Consider the following 17547-nt stretch of genomic DNA (forward strand, 5'->3'; position numbering starts at 1 on the left):
TTTATATAAATTTTTATGATATAACTTGATCCCACTTATTAAAATTTCTGGATCCGTCACTGATCACACCACATAAAATTGTTGCATATTGTCTGTTATCATTGAAAACAAGCCTATTTAGTACTTTTGCAAGAAGCAAGTGCCACTAGCTATAGCTTCCTACATTTTTCTTGTGACTTCATGATTTCTTATTGAGTATCCTCATTCACATTATATGTTCCATCATGTATGATTAAAAAAAATAGTTCCAAAGTCCATTCATGCCTTAAAAAGTTTAAGACACCTTATTATTCTTCCTGCATAATGTAATTTTTTTTTTTACCTCCCTTCAAATTGAAGTACAGAACATTAACTTTCTATAAGTTAATGCCGCTCTTGATGCCCTTCAATTCAAATTGAAGCAAAAAACATTAACTTTACATACTTTGACTCACAAGACTCGATATGCATCTTCCATAAATTCTGCAAGAATGGTGTTACCAATTTCAAAACCAATTGTTTCAGCATCAAGTCAAAGGTCCATCCACATTCCATGTCTCGAAATATCTTTCCAAACAATTTGCTTGTGTGCGGTGGGGGCAAAGGAAGGACAAGCCAACACACTCCTTCCCAACCTTGAGAATAACCTTTAACCCAAGGTGAGATCCCAAAGTAATGCTCACAAACCTCCATGAGAACCTCGTTGATACAATCAAATAAAAGCTTCCATTGGTGGCAAAGAATGTCCGAGAAGAACTCTTCCTGATCAAACGAACAATGATCTAGTATCTTGTATGAGAAAATAAATTTCATCAATAGTTGATCTAGTGTCAAGCCGGTGGCGTAGAAGACAACATTTATGTAGTCATACATCAATTCATTTTCTTCAAGGCTACATTTCTTCTATCAAATTCAATCTCGGTGAAGAGTCATGCTCCTAAAATCGAAAGTGTAGTGGTTGTACTATTACTTTAAGGCTCTGTTTGGGAGTTTTGAAGGGGAGGAGAGGGAAGGGTTTGTAGAAAAAGGAAGGAAAAAGTGGAAAGAATGGAGAGTTATGAGAGTGGAGGGCTTTGGGGGTTTATTGGACAAGGAGTTTGGAGGGTTTTGGGAGTTTGGATAGGTTTTTCAATTCCAATTTATGTTGTTATAATACTTTCAAAATTAAAAATACATTAATCAAAGTATTAATTTAACATTCTCTACAAAACCATTTTCTCAAAAAAATTGAAAGATTTTTCTATTTTTTCCTTAAATTTCATCTCTCCAAAACCCTCCCCCTCCAAACTCCCAAATAGAGCCTAGCCGAATACCATGAATGAATGTGTCAGGAGATTAGGGATCAGCTGTTATTTTCGTTAGTAACAGGTTGCCTTTTTCTTGTTGTATATCTCAGCCTCATTTTAGCTGTTGGTTTCTGAGCTGCCATTTTTTGTGGGTTGCCTCTAAGGTTTTTTTTTCTATGGGGTTTTTGGTAGTTTTGTTTCTTTGTTTTGGTGACCCGCATATACGGCACCTGTTTGTATCTTTGTTTTTGGTTTTCTTCCGTTGGTTGTGTTTCTTGCACAAACTTGTCGAGAATTAAAAAGTATGTTAGTTTTTGAAAAAATTCTTCCAATTTTTCTCTATCTATAGGATTCTATTTTATCCTTTTCAAAATTATTTTAACTTTAAGTTAGATTTGATCCCTGAACCTTAGGTTGCAAAATCAATCTTTAATTGCTGCACCAACATTAAGTTTATGATAACAACATACATAACATCTCATCTCATCCCATATCCTATCTCGCATCTCATCCCATATCCTATCTCGTATACATACATTTCACAATAAATATAATGTCTAACTGCACATGACATGTCTCCTTAACAATCTCAACAAACTTTAGACGTGACATTCATTGACTTTAAACAAGACATTCATTGACAATTGTTTAATCACGTGCAATACTTTAATAAATTTGTTTTGATCCATTGACAATTGTTACATTAACTTATTCATTTATTTTAATTCATTCCTTTAAAATGTTCATTAAACATTCATTCCTATAATACAGCTAATGATAACAATTAGCAATGCAATTGTCCCTTACATAGTCATTCTAAGGCTAGCCAATCATCATCTATAATGATTTTTAGTAATGACTTTATATCCTTTCCATCGTCTGTGCCATGAAAATCTTCCTTCAACGATGTCCATTGCTATCAATTCAAATCTTTCAAGCACCTGAGCAAAAGATTTAAGTCTTACCAAGAGAAAGTTGCCCCCTATTTGGTACCCTGGAAATCATACCTTAATGAAATCTCCCACTGTAGTCTGCAGATCCCATGCACAAGAACGTCAATCACAAAAGTAGTTTCGAAGAGCACAACAGTTTGATGGCGAGACTAGCATAAATACCAATGCAAGCAATGAATCACGGGTCCTGTAACATATTATGGATGAAAATGATTCATATGATTGAATTTTGAAAATTAACTTTTCCTTAAATTGAGACAAATGCAAATCTAGTTAACTTTTTCATTGATATCGTTAAACTACTCCCCTCATTGCCAGCAACTATGATGAATTTGACATATAGTTGACAACAAGTGCTAAACAATTTCAGCAATGTCAACATAGAAAAAGTAAGGTATGAGGGCAGAAAAGGGAAAACGATTGAAGCCCTTCATGTAGTTTTCAAATAATGTACCTTACAAATGAAATATTAATTGGATACCATGTAGTTTTCAAATAATGTACCTTACGATTGAAGGGTCATGCAAATATGTAATATTGAGTTTCTAGCAGGCAAGAAGAAATTCTCTTCTGCAGAAGGCGTTCCATTAAAATAAAAGTTTTGCCAATTGTAAGACTATATTGCACAAGTAATCCCATTCAGTCATTTTTTTCACAGCCAAGGAGTAAGTAGATACATTTACCTTTAATTATAAAAGCGCATCTTAAAAATTAATTTAAAATGATTAAATCCCCTCAAAATAGCAAGAATACAAACCTGCAATATTTCTATGGCTATACAACTTATTGTAAGTTACTCCCTTAACTGAAGGACATCGAGGACACTTAACAAATATGATTATGTTTCTGCTTCTCATGCTAAAAACGTAAAAATATATTGTCAAGGAAACAATAAATTAGTATTCTATTGTCGTGTATGCTACAATTGGAGCTTGAAAAATTGTACTAAAAATGCAAATAAAGGATGGTTACTTGTTGATAGAAAACTGGTATATGGTAGTCTGGTTTCAGGTGTGAACATAGTCTGCTAGATCTGGTTTCTGGTGTGAACATAGTATTTAGCAAACAAAAACTGTGGGAGAAAACCCCATATCAAAACCTTTTTTCATTTGAAAATTATCCCATTCTGAAGTTGAGCTTTTTTTTACACGATTTGGTACATACTGCAATGTCAGTTTGAGTTTTACTTAAAATTTGACCGAGATTTTGTGTGCAACTCTTTTCAATATTTATAGATGGAATAACAACAAACTAACTTATTCCAAATCATATTTTCAAGTTTGAGTTTGGTATTTTCTCACAATTTCAAGGCAATTACCTAGCACTACCACCTTACTTCATCTCCAATTGATCTGTTGTGTACCAAGGTTGATAACACTCATATTTAAGTATGATTTCTTCATAATTATGCAGGAAAATAACACTCATATTTAAGTATGATTTCTTCATAATTATGCAGGAAAAAAGAGAGCCTAGGCCTGGATTTCTAAGCTATCTAGCGTTACTTGCCCTTTTTCAAATGACCTATTTTTAGACTTACCAGAACATAATAAATCAATTAAAATATGTGGTGATAAACACACTTCCAATATCTAAAATCAACCTTACCCCAAATCTCATGAATTGATCGAATTTCAAACAAGCATTCAAAGCATATTATAACAGAACCTCTCATCATACAGCAACAATTATAATCATATTTATGGAGGGATATCCCAACTATGCATACTTGTAGAGCAGAACAAAATCTCAGATGTACAAAAACAAAGCATGTAAATCTCAATAACATGTTGATCATTCACACAAGACTTTTAACTCATGAAAGTTCCCTGCTATCTATTATACTTGAATTAAGTCCTTTCAAACAGAAAATTATGTCACGCACAAACCTCACAATGCAGCATGCAGACAGCATTTCACATACCAATGTACATACTTAAAGAACAAATTTAAGAGTCTTTGACCAGGGCGACCTAGGATCCTTAAATTTTTTCTTTTTTACTTTGTGCATATTTATAATTCATTTCAAAGATCACTCCCTTAAGTTCGTTGATTCAGTTTATTCCTCCCTACCGTTTTCTAACCCTGAAATTGGAGGGAAAGGAAAAAGAGAACTTCCTTCCAATGTCGTCTTTGCTTGACCGCCAGCAAGAATCCTCCTCTTGATTTAGTATACATGCATGATCACGGAATACAAAAAAATGGTTAGAAAATAATAGGATTAAACCATCGCATGAATGATTCATGCAAAGATCATCAACAAAGATGATTACCACCTACTGCATCAGACTCTAAGATTGTGAAGATTTTACGCATGTGAGCCACCCGAGATCTGGGCTTTAGCCCAAATCAGCTTGTACAACTAAAAATTTACCTTAGCTATATATAAATCTCAAGTTAACAACCATCAGCTTGTACAACTGAAAATTTACCTTGGCTATATATAGATCTCAAGTTAACAACCAAAGTATTTAATTGAAAAATTAAATTTACTTTTTCAAAGAGCTTCCACATGTCATATTTTATCATAAAATAATTACATTAAGAAAAGCTTCAACATAATTCCTATTGATAAATCACAGTTATTTTATCCCTATGTATAACCTCTCATGAAGTTAAGGGTAAGGGCCAAGGGGCATTAGAATCACTACTTATTCTCATGGAATCTAGAGGCACACTTCTACAAGTATATTAAAACACATTTGAAATGAAAAACCAGCACTTCATGACTTGGGTCGCTGCAGTGCTAGGACCCAATAAAGGGAGTAAGAAATAGAAGGAAAAAAACACAATAAACTTCCCACCTTTGATGTCCCACTATTCTGCTAGTTTAGAAACTCAGGGGAGGGATACGACCAATCGGTTAACAGCCGACCGCTCTACCACTGAGCTACTGAGGAACAACGGACTTAAGTTAAGGAAGCCAACTCTTGTTCTTTTGACACCAACCTATAACCGAACAACCTATAACCGAACAAAAAAGGTCCATCACTCTTTTTCACATACACCAGGATAAAAGGTTACGATAGCGAGCCCCTCCTCGGCCGGAGAGCCTCCAGGACAAGGGGGCAGCGCTCAGCGGTCAACCATCCACTCTCGAGATTCATATTGATCAATCGATCTCCGCGTCCACATTTGTCAATATTTGTATAAAGCAGAGGATTGAAGGTTCTTGTGAAAAAGGTTAGCCTAACAACATGTACCAATTATTAAAAAACCAAAAGGGTTTGTGAAAATTCCATTACCTAGGGTTTGTCAAAATATTGGTGCCAAAAGGGTAAAAGCAGAGTTTGCTGAATCATTCCCGTACTACCAATTCCACCGTTAAAAAATTCAAGAATTAAAACCTAAAAAGCAAGATAAAGTGTTTCATCTTCTTTAAAACACATCAGAACCTTCAAAGACAAAAACAGAGAAGCATTGAGGCAACTCATATAGCACAGTGGCAAATCACAATATAAAAGTGAATGGGTACAAACCTTTATATTACGAAAAAAGCACAACAGTAACTTCATGTAGCATATAAAATTCATATATCTCTTTGGATCATTGAGGCATCCCATGCAATGACAAATCACGGTCTAAAAATAAATTAAGGTCATTAAAGCACAACGAATACAAACCATTATATTATGAACTCAAATTCATATCAATATTGCATGTAAAACACCATCAAACTTTAAATTATGATTGAAGTGTTCATGATGTTCCTTTTAGGGGTCAAAATTTATGGAACAAATAATATCCATGATTCATATTCCTTTCGAGTAATCAAGGCATCCTATATTCCATCTCATTGTGGCAGTTTACAATTTAGAATTGCATTTAGGGTCATAAAAGCACAACAGATCCATCCCTTATATTATGAATAATACCAATATCACATTTAAGGCGTCATACAACTTTTACACTATGAATGAATTGTTTATAGTGTTTCCTTTAGGGTCATCGAGGCATCCAAACTCTTGCAACATTTATGGAACATATAATATCCAATGATTCATTTAGATCAAGGCATCCTACATCCAAATCATAGTGGCAATTCATAGTCTATAACTGCATTCAGGGTCATAAATGCACAACAGATCCATCCCTTATATTATGAATAATGATTCATATCAGTATCGTATTAGGGTCATCGACTTTTACGCTGAGTAATGTGGACATAATATTTCCTTTAGTGTCATCAAGGCATCCAAACACTTGAAACATTTTTGGAACAAATAACATCCGTCAATTCCTTTCGAGTCATCGAGGTATCTCAACAGTTTCAAAGTTAAGGCTCATATTTCATCTTTGGATGACAATTCATAGTCTAGAATTGTAATCAGAATTATGAGTAATAGTCTAGAATTGTAATCAGAATTATGAGTAAAGTGTTCATAATGTTTTCTTTAGGGTCAATGTCATCAAGGCATCCAAACCCTTGCAAAATATATGAAACAAATAACATCCGTCAATTCCTTTCGGGTCATCGAGGCATCTCAATAGTTTCAAAATTAACGTTCATATTTCATCTTTGGATGACAATTCATAGTCTAGAATTGCATTCAGAATCACAGAAGCCCAATAGATATCATCTCTTATATTGTGAATAAAATTCAAATTCATTTTGCATTTAAGTCACCATCAAGCTTTAAGATTATGAATAATAAAGTGTGCATAATGTGGTTCTCTTTAAAATCACTGAGGCATCCAACCACTTATAAAATTTAAAAATAAAAATAACATTCATGCATTCCTACCATCGGACTTGGGTATATATCATTCCTTTATCGGATTAGAAAAAAGATTTCAACTCACAGGGGGCAATTCAAATTTAAGAATTCATTCATGTCATAAAAGATATCAATCAACTTTTACATTATGAATATAGTGGCCACGAAATTCCTTTTAGATTCAGCATCCGACAATAAATTTCTACAGATTCATTCATTTAGGGTTGTCAAGGCACCCTAACCGTTTTAAAATTTAGGCTCGTATACGAAGGATTTGTCTATATTTATAAGGCAGAGGATTGAAAGTTCTTGTGAAAATGGTTAGCCTAACCACATGTACAAATTATTAAAAAACCAGAAGAGTTTGTGAAAATTCCATTACCTTGGCTAACGAATAAATTGTCTTTCAAAACATCGGTGCCAAAAGGGTCTTCATACAAAAGCAGAGTTTGCTGAATAATTCTGGTACTACCAATTCCACCGTTAAAAAATTCAAGAATTAAAACCTGAAAAGCAAGATAAAGTGTAGAAATGGTACCGTTGAAGGTGAAACTGCAATTTTTTTTATAGTGCGTGTTTAAAGAAGATGAAAGGAGCATGTTTCATCTTCTTTAAAACGCATCATAACCTTCGAAGACAAAAACATAGAAGTATTGAGGCAACTCGTATAGCACAGTGGCATATCAAAATCTAAAAGTGAATCCATGGTCATAAAAGCACAATGGGTTCAAACCTTTTATTACGAACTCAAATTCATATCAATATCGCATGTAAGACATCATCAAACTTTAAATTATGATAGAATTGTTAATAATGTTCCTTTTAGGGTCAAATGAGGCATCCCAATACTTCAAAATTTATGGAACAAATAATATCCATGATTCATATTCCTTTCGGGTCATCGAGGCATCCTATGTTCCATCTCATTGTGGCAGTTTACAATTTAGAATTGCATATATAAGGCAACATGCAACTTTTACAACTATGAATGAATTGTTCATCGTGTTTCCTTTAGGGTATCGACTATCGAGGCATCCAAGCACTTGCACCATTTTTTAAACAAATAATATCCATTAATTCCTTTCGGGTCATCGAGGCATTGTGAATGAATAAAAATTCATATAAATATCACATTTAAGGCATCGAGGCATAATGTTTGCTTTAGGGTCATCGAAGCATCCAAACACTTGCAACATTTATGGGACAAATAATATCCATAAATTCCTTTCGGGTAATCGAGGCATAATAATAGTTTCAAAATTTAGGCCCAAATATCATATGATATATGTGACAATTCATAGTCTAGAATTGCACTCAAGATCATAATATCACTGAGGCATCCAAACACTTGCAACATTTACGGGACAAATAATATCCGTCAATTCCTTTCGGCTCATCGAAGCATCATAATAGTTTCAAAATTTAGGCCCAAATATCATATGATATATGTGACAATTCATAGTCTAGAATTGCACTCAAGATCATAATATCACTGAGGCATCCAAACACACTTGCAACATTTACGGGACAAATAATATCCGTCAATTCCTTTCGAGTCATCGAGGCATCATAATAGTTTCAAAATTCAGACCCATATACCATATAATATATGAGTGACAATTCATAGTCTATAATTGCACTTAAGATCATAAAATCACCGAGGCATCCAAACATTTACAAAATTGAAAGAGCAAAAATAATATCCATCAATTCCTTTCGGGTCATCGAGGCATCATAATAGTTTCAAAATTTATGGCCATATAACATATAAAATATGAGTGAAAATTCATAGTCTAGAATTGCACTCAAGATCATAATATCACTGAGGCATCCAAACACATTTGCAACATTTACGGGACAAATAATATCCGTCAATTCCTTTCGGGTCATCGAGACATCATAATAGTTTCAAAATTTAGGCCCAAATATCATATGATATGAGTAATAATTCATAGTCTAGAATTGCACTCAATATCATAATATCACTGAGGCATCCAAACACATTTGCAACATTTACGGGACAAATAATATCCGTCAATTCCTTTCGGCTCATCGAAGCATCATAATAGTTTCAAAATTTAGGCCCAAATATCATATAAGTGACCATTCATAGTCTAGAATTGCACTCAAGATCATAAAATCACCGAGGCATCCGAACATTTACAAAATTTAAAGAGCAAAAATAATATCAATCAATTCCTTTCGGGTCATCGACGCTTCATAATAGTTTCAAAATTCAGGCCCATAGACCATATAATATATGAGTGACAATTCATAGTCTAGAATTGCACTCATAATAAAATCACTGAGGCGTTCCAACATTTTCAAAATTTAAAAGTAAAAGTAATATTCATCATTTCCTACCATTGGTTTTAGGATTATATCATCCCTTTTCATATCAAAAAAAATTGATTTTAACAATCACAGTAAAAATTGATGCCTGTATATCGTGGAAAAAGTAAATTATCATGCAGCGTTTCTCTCATTTATAGGGTTTGTATATAACCTGTTTAAATTTGTTGTTGTTAAAGCAGAAGATTGAATAAGCAAGAATGATAGAATGGGTATCCTGACAACAAAATTCCCAACACGTACCAATTGTATAGTATAGGGTTTATGAAAATTCAAAATCAAAACCTGAGAATCAAGATAGAGTTAGAAATGGGTACAGACCTGAAATTCAAGAATCAAAACCATTGAAGAAAAAAGAACCCGGCAACGCATCATAACCTTCGAATTGCCAGAACGCAACAAACCCCATGATCCGAATTCAACCCTGCAATCGTTAAAACTCGGCATCTTCGGCGGCGGTGGATCGAGTTTGAAACGGTTTATTGGAGTTGGGTTTTGTGAAACATCGATGAGGGAGGTGGGGAAACCAGTCTGAACCGCGTTTGGATGATTGAAGAACTGTTCCTCCCTCTGAAGAATCATAGTCAAAACCTTCGAATGAAAGGAAAGCAGCGTGTCTCCAATTTATAGCTTTTCTATTTTTTGGGCCTAGTCATTGTAACCCTAATTTTAAATATTACTATTACTTTTTTACTTATATGTACACCCGTTTTTACTTTCTATTTATTATATTATACTACTTTATATAAAAGGGTTAAATATGTTTTTCGTCCCTATAAATATACCAACTTTTTATTTTAGTCTCTTTAATTTATTTTTTAACTTTTAGTCCCTATAAAATTTTCAATCACTATTTTTGGTCCCTATTTTTAAGTTAATTTTTGTATTATTTTAATAAAATTGTGCAGAAATATGTAGAATATTGTAAAAATCTCTCCCAAAAAAATTAGAATCTATTAACAAAACACAGATTAAATATGAATTTTTAACTGTCAAAAATATAAAAATTCATATTAAATTCATGTTTGGTTAAAAAATTCTATTTTTTTTGGGAGAGATTCTTATAATATTATGAATTTTTCTGCAAAATTTTATTTAAAAATATGAATTCTAAATATTAGTTTACTTTAAAGGAGGGACCAAAAGTGAAGATGAAAAACTTTTGGGGGACTAAAAGTTGAAGAAATTTTTTAGAGGGACTAAAACGAAAAGTTTACATATTCATAGGGACCAAAAACATATTTAACCCTTGTATAAATTATTTATTGTAGAGACAATGCGTTGCAATGTGTCGGAGACAAAGTTCGAACCTTGAATTTATCGCTTATTCACTTTTAAAGGGTAAGTGTGTGTGTGTGTATATATATATATATATATATATATATATATATATATATATATATATATATATATAGCCTACAGGCAATTATTTGAGAGAAATGATTTTCTTTAAAAAAATAGTAATTTAATTATGTGTAGATGAGAGAAAATTATTTGTTAAAGTAAGTTTGACAAACAAAAATTAGCTTATGCTTTGATATAAAGATATCTAAATTTAATGTCTAGTTTATTTTACTACTATTGCTAAAATAAAAAGATTATTTTACTATACCGATGATAAACAAAGATTAGCTTATGCTTAATATAAATTACAGCTTTTGTTTTAATCTTAAACAAACGAACTATTCCCCTAACAAAAACAAAAATTGTTGTCCAGCTTTGCAACGTGGAGATATGATATCAATTTTTTTTTACAAGATATTAATCATATAATTTTTTTACTGGAATAATCGGATCGAGAGATGAAAATTTGTAAGATCATTGTTGTCCTTTTTAAAATGTTCTAATGTGTGCTTATATTGTAGGTCAAATGTATCTAACAGTTCTTTCCTACAAAGTTTTTTTAGTATGGTTTTAATGAGACATATCGATCTTTCATGGACATCCAAAAGAGAGTGTTATGAGTAATATTAAATATAAGTGTGGATGTCCATTTTCCCTGGACTTTTCTATATCCTTTAATTCCTATTGAGTGAATGCCTAAATTAATTTGTTGACATTTTGTCTTATGGCTCTTATAGGACTTATATTGCAATATAAATAACACACTTGTGAAGTGAATAATATTCAATAAAGTATTAAAGCTTATTCTCTTTAGTTGATATTTGAGTTGGTTTTCAATTCCATTGATGTTGAACATCTCATTCCCTTTGCAGAAAGGTACAGGAAAAAGAAGCAAAATCAGTAACTATAATTCACATAAACATATCCAAAGCATTCTACAGTCATCCAGCTGCTTTATTGTCACATTATTCATACTTCTACTTGTTCTCTTGGATACTATGCTAAGCTGAGTTCACATTTCATTATTTCCACACACACTCAATACTATAGGTTAACCAAAAAGCAAATATACAAAGTATGGTGTCAAACCAAAAAATAACACACCAGGTAATGTGATCAGCAAATCAAACTTTACAAAATCTACAATCAAACATCTTTAGCCCTCACAGGGTGAAGTATGTCACACCAAATAAAATTGCTGCATTGAAAACAAGCCTACTCTAGTAGTTTTGCAAGAAGCAAGTGCAACTGGCTAGCTTCCTACTTTTCTCTTGGGACTTATGATTCCTTATTGAGTATCCTCATTCACATTATATGTTCCATCAGGTATGATTAAAAAAATAGTAACAAACTCCATTCATGCCTTAAAAAGTTTAAGACATCTCATTATTCTTCATGCATGATGTATATTTTGTTTTACCTCCCTTCAAATTGAAGTACAAAACATTAACTTTCTACAAGTTAATGCTGCTCCGGTGCATGATGTTCCTCTGAGTTGTCATCTACAAATTAATGCCGCTCTTGATGTCCTTCAATTCAAATTGAAGCACAGAACATTAACTTACCGTACTTTGACTCACAAGACTCAATATTGTATCTTCCATCAGTTCTGCAAGAATGGTGTCACCCATTTCAAAACTAACTATTTCAGCATCGAGTCGAAGGTCCATCCATGTTCCATTTCTCGCCATGTCTTTCGTGACAATTTGTTCCAAAGTGTGCGGTGGGGGCAAAGGAAGGACATGCCAACACACTCCTTCCCAGACCTTGAGAATAATCTTTTTCATATTTGGAGTTGGCCTTATACTAGAGTTTACAAATGATAGCCAAGGCGAGACCCCAAAGTAATGCCAACAAATCTCCATGAGAACCTCGTTGATACAATCAAATAGGAGCTTCTGTTCATGGCAAAGCATGTTTGAGAAGAACTCTACCTGATCAAACAACGAAGGATCTAGTATCTTGTCCGAGGAAAGACATTTCATCAATAGTTGATCTTGTGTCAAGCCAGCGGCGTGGATGACAGCATTTATGTACTCATGTATCAATTCATTTTGTTCAAAACAACATTTTCCTCTATCAAATCGATCCACTGGTGAAGATTCGTGTTCCTCAAAACAAATTTGCAGTGGCTGTACTCGCAGTTTAACTGAAAATCATGAATGAATGTGTTACGAGATTAAATTTGATATGGTAAGTAAAGAGGTTAGTTGGTTTTTCTAAAACACTTCCAACTTTTCTCTATCTGCAGGGAATGTCTTGTTTTTAAAATATTATTTCAACTTTAAGAACATAGCCAGAGGGTCCTCAAGGTTCTAGTGCAGGAATTTTACCAGGCTGACATGCGGAGTAGCCAGGGTCATCATCGGAGAACGGTATATCGAGTACAGATACAGGACTTGGTCGACCAGATACATCTGTACTACTTTCTAGCTCTTCAGTTTTATTTGTGATGGAAGAGTGAGAAGGGGACGACAGTGGAGATGATGGTTGATTCTCTTCTTTTACATCCTGTAAAAGAATCAAATGATAGTTTACTTTAAACAAAATCTTAAATTTAAAGAGGCTTTGAAAGCAATCTTAGCAAAGATATCCCCAAATCAGTGATTTATATTAACGTATATTCAAGTGAGTGAAATCACCTCATTCAAGCACTCAGAACATCTACCATCATCATGAATTTCTGCAATATCATGATTTTGTTGGTTCGTCCCGGCAATACAACCATTTGGATTCGAGGAAGATTCCAAAACATTTATATCTTTTGTGAATTCTACATTACCTGCACAAAAATTAAGAAAGGGTAAATGAAAGAATATAAGTAAATGTACGCAAGAACACATAGACAGAAGTTTATCATAGTATCTATAATTTGAATCATGTACTTTGAACTAGTACCTTCAGCAACTATCTCATCTCCAACAGGATAACCGGCTTCAGCAGTATCAACATGACCAGGATCATGCGAGAAAGTTGACTCTGACTCGATTTCTAGTACTTCATTAGATCTTTCATTTTCACCACAAACACTTGACCGGTTTGCTGAATTACTAGTTTCCTGATCTGGTTGATCAATAGAGGTTGCTTCCTTGGGCGACAAGTGATCCTCATTATCATCCAAAGTTTTATCTGAAGATGAAAGTCTTGAATGTGCAGTCACAAGATGATGCTCCAAATTCCCTCCAGGACTCCCAAGAGGAGAGAAGTTGTACTCAGGAAGAGATAGTATTCTGCCAAGGGTTTTAGGAATCTGGCTGCTAGAAATGCCCGTGTTATCATCTCCATTATCTAGCATCTCAGATAAATGTTTCTTTGCCTCAACGTATATGTTTGAAACCTTTCCCTTAGTAGAACCGCTTTCACGTTCTGAATTAAATTTGGAGTCTTTCATTGTACCAGTCTTGTCTCCTTTTACAACATCAAACATAGGCCTTGCAATTTTTTCAGTGAAGAAACGGTCTTTATTAGGAGATCTCATTTCAAATTTATCGTTACCAACGGTTTTACCTCTGGAGCCGTTGTTTTCACGTTCAGCATTGCGTTCGTGGTTTCCATGCTTCTCCTTTCCTATAACATGTTTTAATTTCCTTTTTATCTCTGTAAGGGAAAAATGTGAACCAACTCTTACAGAAGAAGGACCTTTGTAATGGACAATATCACGAGAATCAACATTGCTTTCACTTTTTGAATTTTGCATGCTTGTTGGTGCGGGTTTCAGAATGACAATTCTATTTGGAACCTCAGTTTCTGCATTTTTATTTGTTGGAACTTTCGATGGAGACTTTACCTTTTTCCAGAAAAATTTACGATGCTTGCGGCCGACAATCTCCCTAGTTTGTTTTAGATTGCGAAGGTCTTGTTCGGTGAAGTTGGAATTAGCAACAGAATTGTACTCTTTTTCAGTTTTCCCTTGAGCATTCTCCAATTCCTGAATATATTTCAGTAAATGTGAATTTGGATCTTGTAGAAGTTTTAGAAACAATTCCTTATCCGAGCTTATAACCTGAAGTGTTTCCATTAGTTCATTTGAACAAAGGAATTTTTTATCCTCTACCATATCTTTCCCATTCAATATCTTTTGATTCACAAAATCATGAATTGCATCTCTTGCAAGCTCTTCAGAACTGACATTCTTTTGGTTTGATTGATCGTGAATTTTGCTATTATCGTCGTCATGCATCAAAGAGCAAGCACGTTCAATTTGACAAAAATCTTCCATTATCTTGTCCAAATCAATATTATCTTTTGATTGTTGGTTTGAGTGCTGATTATGTGAGAATTCTGATTTCAAAGTTGCACTCGGATCATTGGTGTCCATATCTCGGCTTTTCTTGCGAGATTTTCTTTTTCTTTTAGAATCTGGCTTCAGGGATTCTACAACATTATTACCTTGATCCTTTATTTCATCCTGGTCAATGAACATCTCTTCTTCTATGAGTTTCTTCACACTAAGCTTCTCAGCATCAATTGCAACTGTTAGTCTCTTACTCTCTCCTCTGTCCTGAAACATAAACGATACCATTGTATCAGCACATGACTATGCATAATGTAAGGAAATCATAATCCAATGCAACTTGTGCTGAATTTTCGTGTATTTAAACCACAAATTTTTGGCTGAAAGAAAGAAAAAAGATCCAGAGTTGGATAATCGTATAGATTAACAAACTTACCAAATTGTCTTGATATTCTTCATCCAAATTACTCAATGCCTCAAACTTGTTCTTGGTAAGTACAGCCCCTATAGAAACAAAAAGGTGAAAATTTAATGATTGTTATGATTATTCGCAATGAAAGCATATTATGATGAACGATATGAACTCAAACATTGAGCGATACGCAGACATCACACATGGCACAATTACTTCTAAAACATAATGTATTCCTGAAAAGATATGCGGAAAAACACAAAAGTATATCAAGATTTTCAAGTCCAAATTGTTTAGCACGGCCACATTTTTATTATATATTTACAAATTATTTGGATATAGACATATGACAAGAGCAAAGTTGACAAATTATTTGGAAGTAAAAAGTTAGACATTGATTTCATCAAAACATTACCAAGAGCATGCTTGTTGTTGTGTCTCTTATCAGCAATCAACCTCCGAGTAAAGCGAGCATGGCGAAAATCAAACATACTAATAAATCCCCACATACAACCTGACTGATCTTTCTCATACTGCACAGGGAATCTTTGAGACCTCTTTGCCATATTGAGATGATTTGGATTTGGCACAGTTGACTTCCTTCCTTAGAATCTGTTCTCTTTTCCTTTTCCTTGGGATGCTAATAAGGTAATCTTAGCCTTTTGCTATCTATGTTCATACAAAACTCCTCAATGGCATAACCTGATAGATGGAGATACACATTCAATAAACAAATGCTTTTAATAAAAGTCTTAAAATTTCATAATGCTACATAATCATAATTTGTGAAGAACAACCTAACAAGAAGGGACAAATAATGCAATAAATATCTTGTCACATGATTAAATAATTTAGGCTCAATAACATACTCCCTTAGGACTTGAATATAAGCAAAAAAGTACATGTATCCGATCCATATCCGGTCCATATTTGACCGAATTCTGCTTATATTTAAGTCCAGAGTAGTATATAGTTTGGTCATATCAATCATCAACTCCTCAAAACATAAATTTGGGTTAGAAAATGGAACATGATGAAACTAAATCAAGTTAGAAAGACTGAAAATTATGGCATATAACACTAAGTACCTATTGTTCAAGCTGAAAGAGTAAAAGCTTGATGAGTTCACTTACAAAGCATCAAGGAATTCCAATTTCATTCCCCAAGTATCACAATTGAGTGAAGCTATCTAGCTGGAACAATACAAACTTCCTTTGGAGAGAAAGGTATCAATATTCAATTCCTTTTTTCTTCATGCACAAGCCTTAATTAACTCAAATTTCAAAGAAAAAGCTGAAAACTTCAATTATCCGATCTTTGCAACAGATTTACAGCTCAAAAGTTCAGAGATTCCAACTCAACTTTCTTCAAATATTGGAGTAAAAAAAAAAGCAATGATTAAACTTAATGGAAAAGTTTTATAATCACAAAATAGAAAAAAGCTTCAAATACACACAAAAGATTGGCACCAACTAAGATAAAACTCAATGATTTTTGCATAACAGAATTGATGAATGCAAAAGCAATGAAAAATATAACTTTATGGTGGAATTTTGCTACAACTTTAGCAGAGACTATAGACAACAATAAAAATGAAGGATTTTTTCAACTGGGTTTGTTTTTTACAGCGAAAAAGTGAAGAAAAATGGAAAGTTGCACCGACCCAGCATTGAAAAAAAAGGAAAGAGAGAGAGTGGAGGAAGGTGTTGTTGAAGAAGACAGGGTTTGGTTATGTTGAAGGACAGACAGAAAAAGAAGAAAGAAGAAAAGAGACACTAAACACCAAAGGTATCCTACGTATGTTGGGTCCACACTCCACATATAGTTTTTGTATTTTCATTCATGTCATTGTAATTTGATTCTACTCAACAAAAATGTTTATTACATGATGCAATTATGTATATTTTGGTGTAAATTAAATATTATGTGACTAGAGATTTATCGTATGAATTGGATAAGACTGCAATCGATAATAATTTTTTTTTTAAAACAAGCTAAAATGAAATATGATATTAAAGTGGGAGTGAAACATCGCGTACAAGGCATGCAAGAGATGAAACACCCAAAAGAGTTACAAAGTCATTTGGTGCGTAATCAATGGAGCACCATCCTATGGAAGAAATAACAATGAAATAATTACACAAAAACACTCATACATGATAGAGGGTGTCGCCACCAGTCATGATAGTCAAAAGCAAAAGTGAACAAATTTGCCTTCAACCACAAAAAGAGTTTAGCTTGACTTTGTCGAGGATGGTATAAGGATCGA

At 33.5% G+C, this 17547-nt stretch overlaps 2 protein-coding genes across 44 annotated transcripts; both read right to left on the reverse strand.

Moving 5' to 3' along the window:
* Positions 1 to 1506: 1506 nt before the first annotated feature.
* LOC146908704 (uncharacterized) lies at positions 1507 to 9901 on the reverse strand. 42 transcript variants are annotated; one of them, XR_015017942.1, is made up of 6 exons: positions 9610 to 9901; positions 9443 to 9505; positions 5698 to 5799; positions 4292 to 4379; positions 2273 to 2405; positions 1507 to 2206 (listed from the first exon to the last, which is right to left on the reverse strand). XR_015017942.1 is itself a non-coding variant. In XM_085724149.1 (6 exons), exons 1-5 carry the CDS (start codon positions 9868 to 9870, stop codon positions 2321 to 2323), a joined length of 621 nt encoding a protein of 206 aa, XP_085580275.1. In that variant the 5' UTR covers positions 9871 to 9901; the 3' UTR covers positions 1507 to 2206; positions 2273 to 2320. The 42 variants fall into 42 exon arrangements, 13 of the variants coding, with proteins under 13 accessions (XP_085580275.1, XP_085580279.1, XP_085580278.1 ...); XR_015017946.1 differs by adding an exon at positions 5464 to 5565 and having other exon boundaries at positions 1507 to 2296; XR_015017945.1 differs by adding an exon at positions 5464 to 5565 and having other exon boundaries at positions 1507 to 2405.
* A 1628-nt stretch (positions 9902 to 11529) lies between these two features.
* On the reverse strand, positions 11530 to 17025 carry LOC146908705 (uncharacterized). Of its 2 annotated transcripts, none has more exons than XM_085728162.1 (7): positions 16412 to 17025; positions 15694 to 15980; positions 15303 to 15370; positions 13531 to 15133; positions 13275 to 13414; positions 12966 to 13143; positions 11530 to 12781 (listed from the first exon to the last, which is right to left on the reverse strand). In XM_085728162.1, exons 2-7 carry the CDS (start codon positions 15842 to 15844, stop codon positions 12189 to 12191), a joined length of 2733 nt encoding a protein of 910 aa, XP_085584288.1. In that variant the 5' UTR covers positions 15845 to 15980; positions 16412 to 17025; the 3' UTR covers positions 11530 to 12188. The 2 variants fall into 2 exon arrangements, with proteins under 2 accessions (XP_085584288.1, XP_085584289.1); XM_085728163.1 differs by having other exon boundaries at positions 16367 to 17025.
* Between the last annotated feature and the right edge of the window lie 522 nt (positions 17026 to 17547).

This window comes from Medicago sativa, chromosome 7, assembly GCF_051527215.1.
Source record: "Medicago sativa cultivar Bolivia chromosome 7, Bolivia_mono, whole genome shotgun sequence".
NCBI classification, from domain to species: domain Eukaryota; kingdom Viridiplantae; phylum Streptophyta; class Magnoliopsida; order Fabales; family Fabaceae; genus Medicago; species Medicago sativa.

What these genes read in the sequence shown, in the direction of transcription:
- LOC146908704 (XM_085724149.1), bottom strand. Translation starts at nt 9,870, where the DNA reads ATGATTCTTCAGAGGGAGGAACAGTTCTTCAATCATCCAAACGCGGTT. An exon ending in TTTTGATTCTTGAATTTCAG is followed by an intron (nt 9,506 to 9,609) that starts GTCTGTACCCAT and finishes TTTTGTTGTCAG; the next exon opens with GATACCCATTCTATCATTCT. An exon ending in AATTTCAGGGTTAGAAAACG is followed by an intron (nt 2,406 to 4,291) that starts GTAGGGAGGAAT and finishes AATATGTTACAG; the next exon opens with GACCCGTGATTCATTGCTTG.
- LOC146908705 (XM_085728162.1), bottom strand. Translation starts at nt 15,844, where the DNA reads ATGGCAAAGAGGTCTCAAAGATTCCCTGTGCAGTATGAGAAAGATCAG. An exon ending in AAGAATATCAAGACAATTTG is followed by an intron (nt 15,134 to 15,302) that starts GTAAGTTTGTTA and finishes TTTATGTTTCAG; the next exon opens with GACAGAGGAGAGAGTAAGAG. An exon ending in GTTCTGAGTGCTTGAATGAG is followed by an intron (nt 13,144 to 13,274) that starts GTGATTTCACTC and finishes ATTCTTTTACAG; the next exon opens with GATGTAAAAGAAGAGAATCA.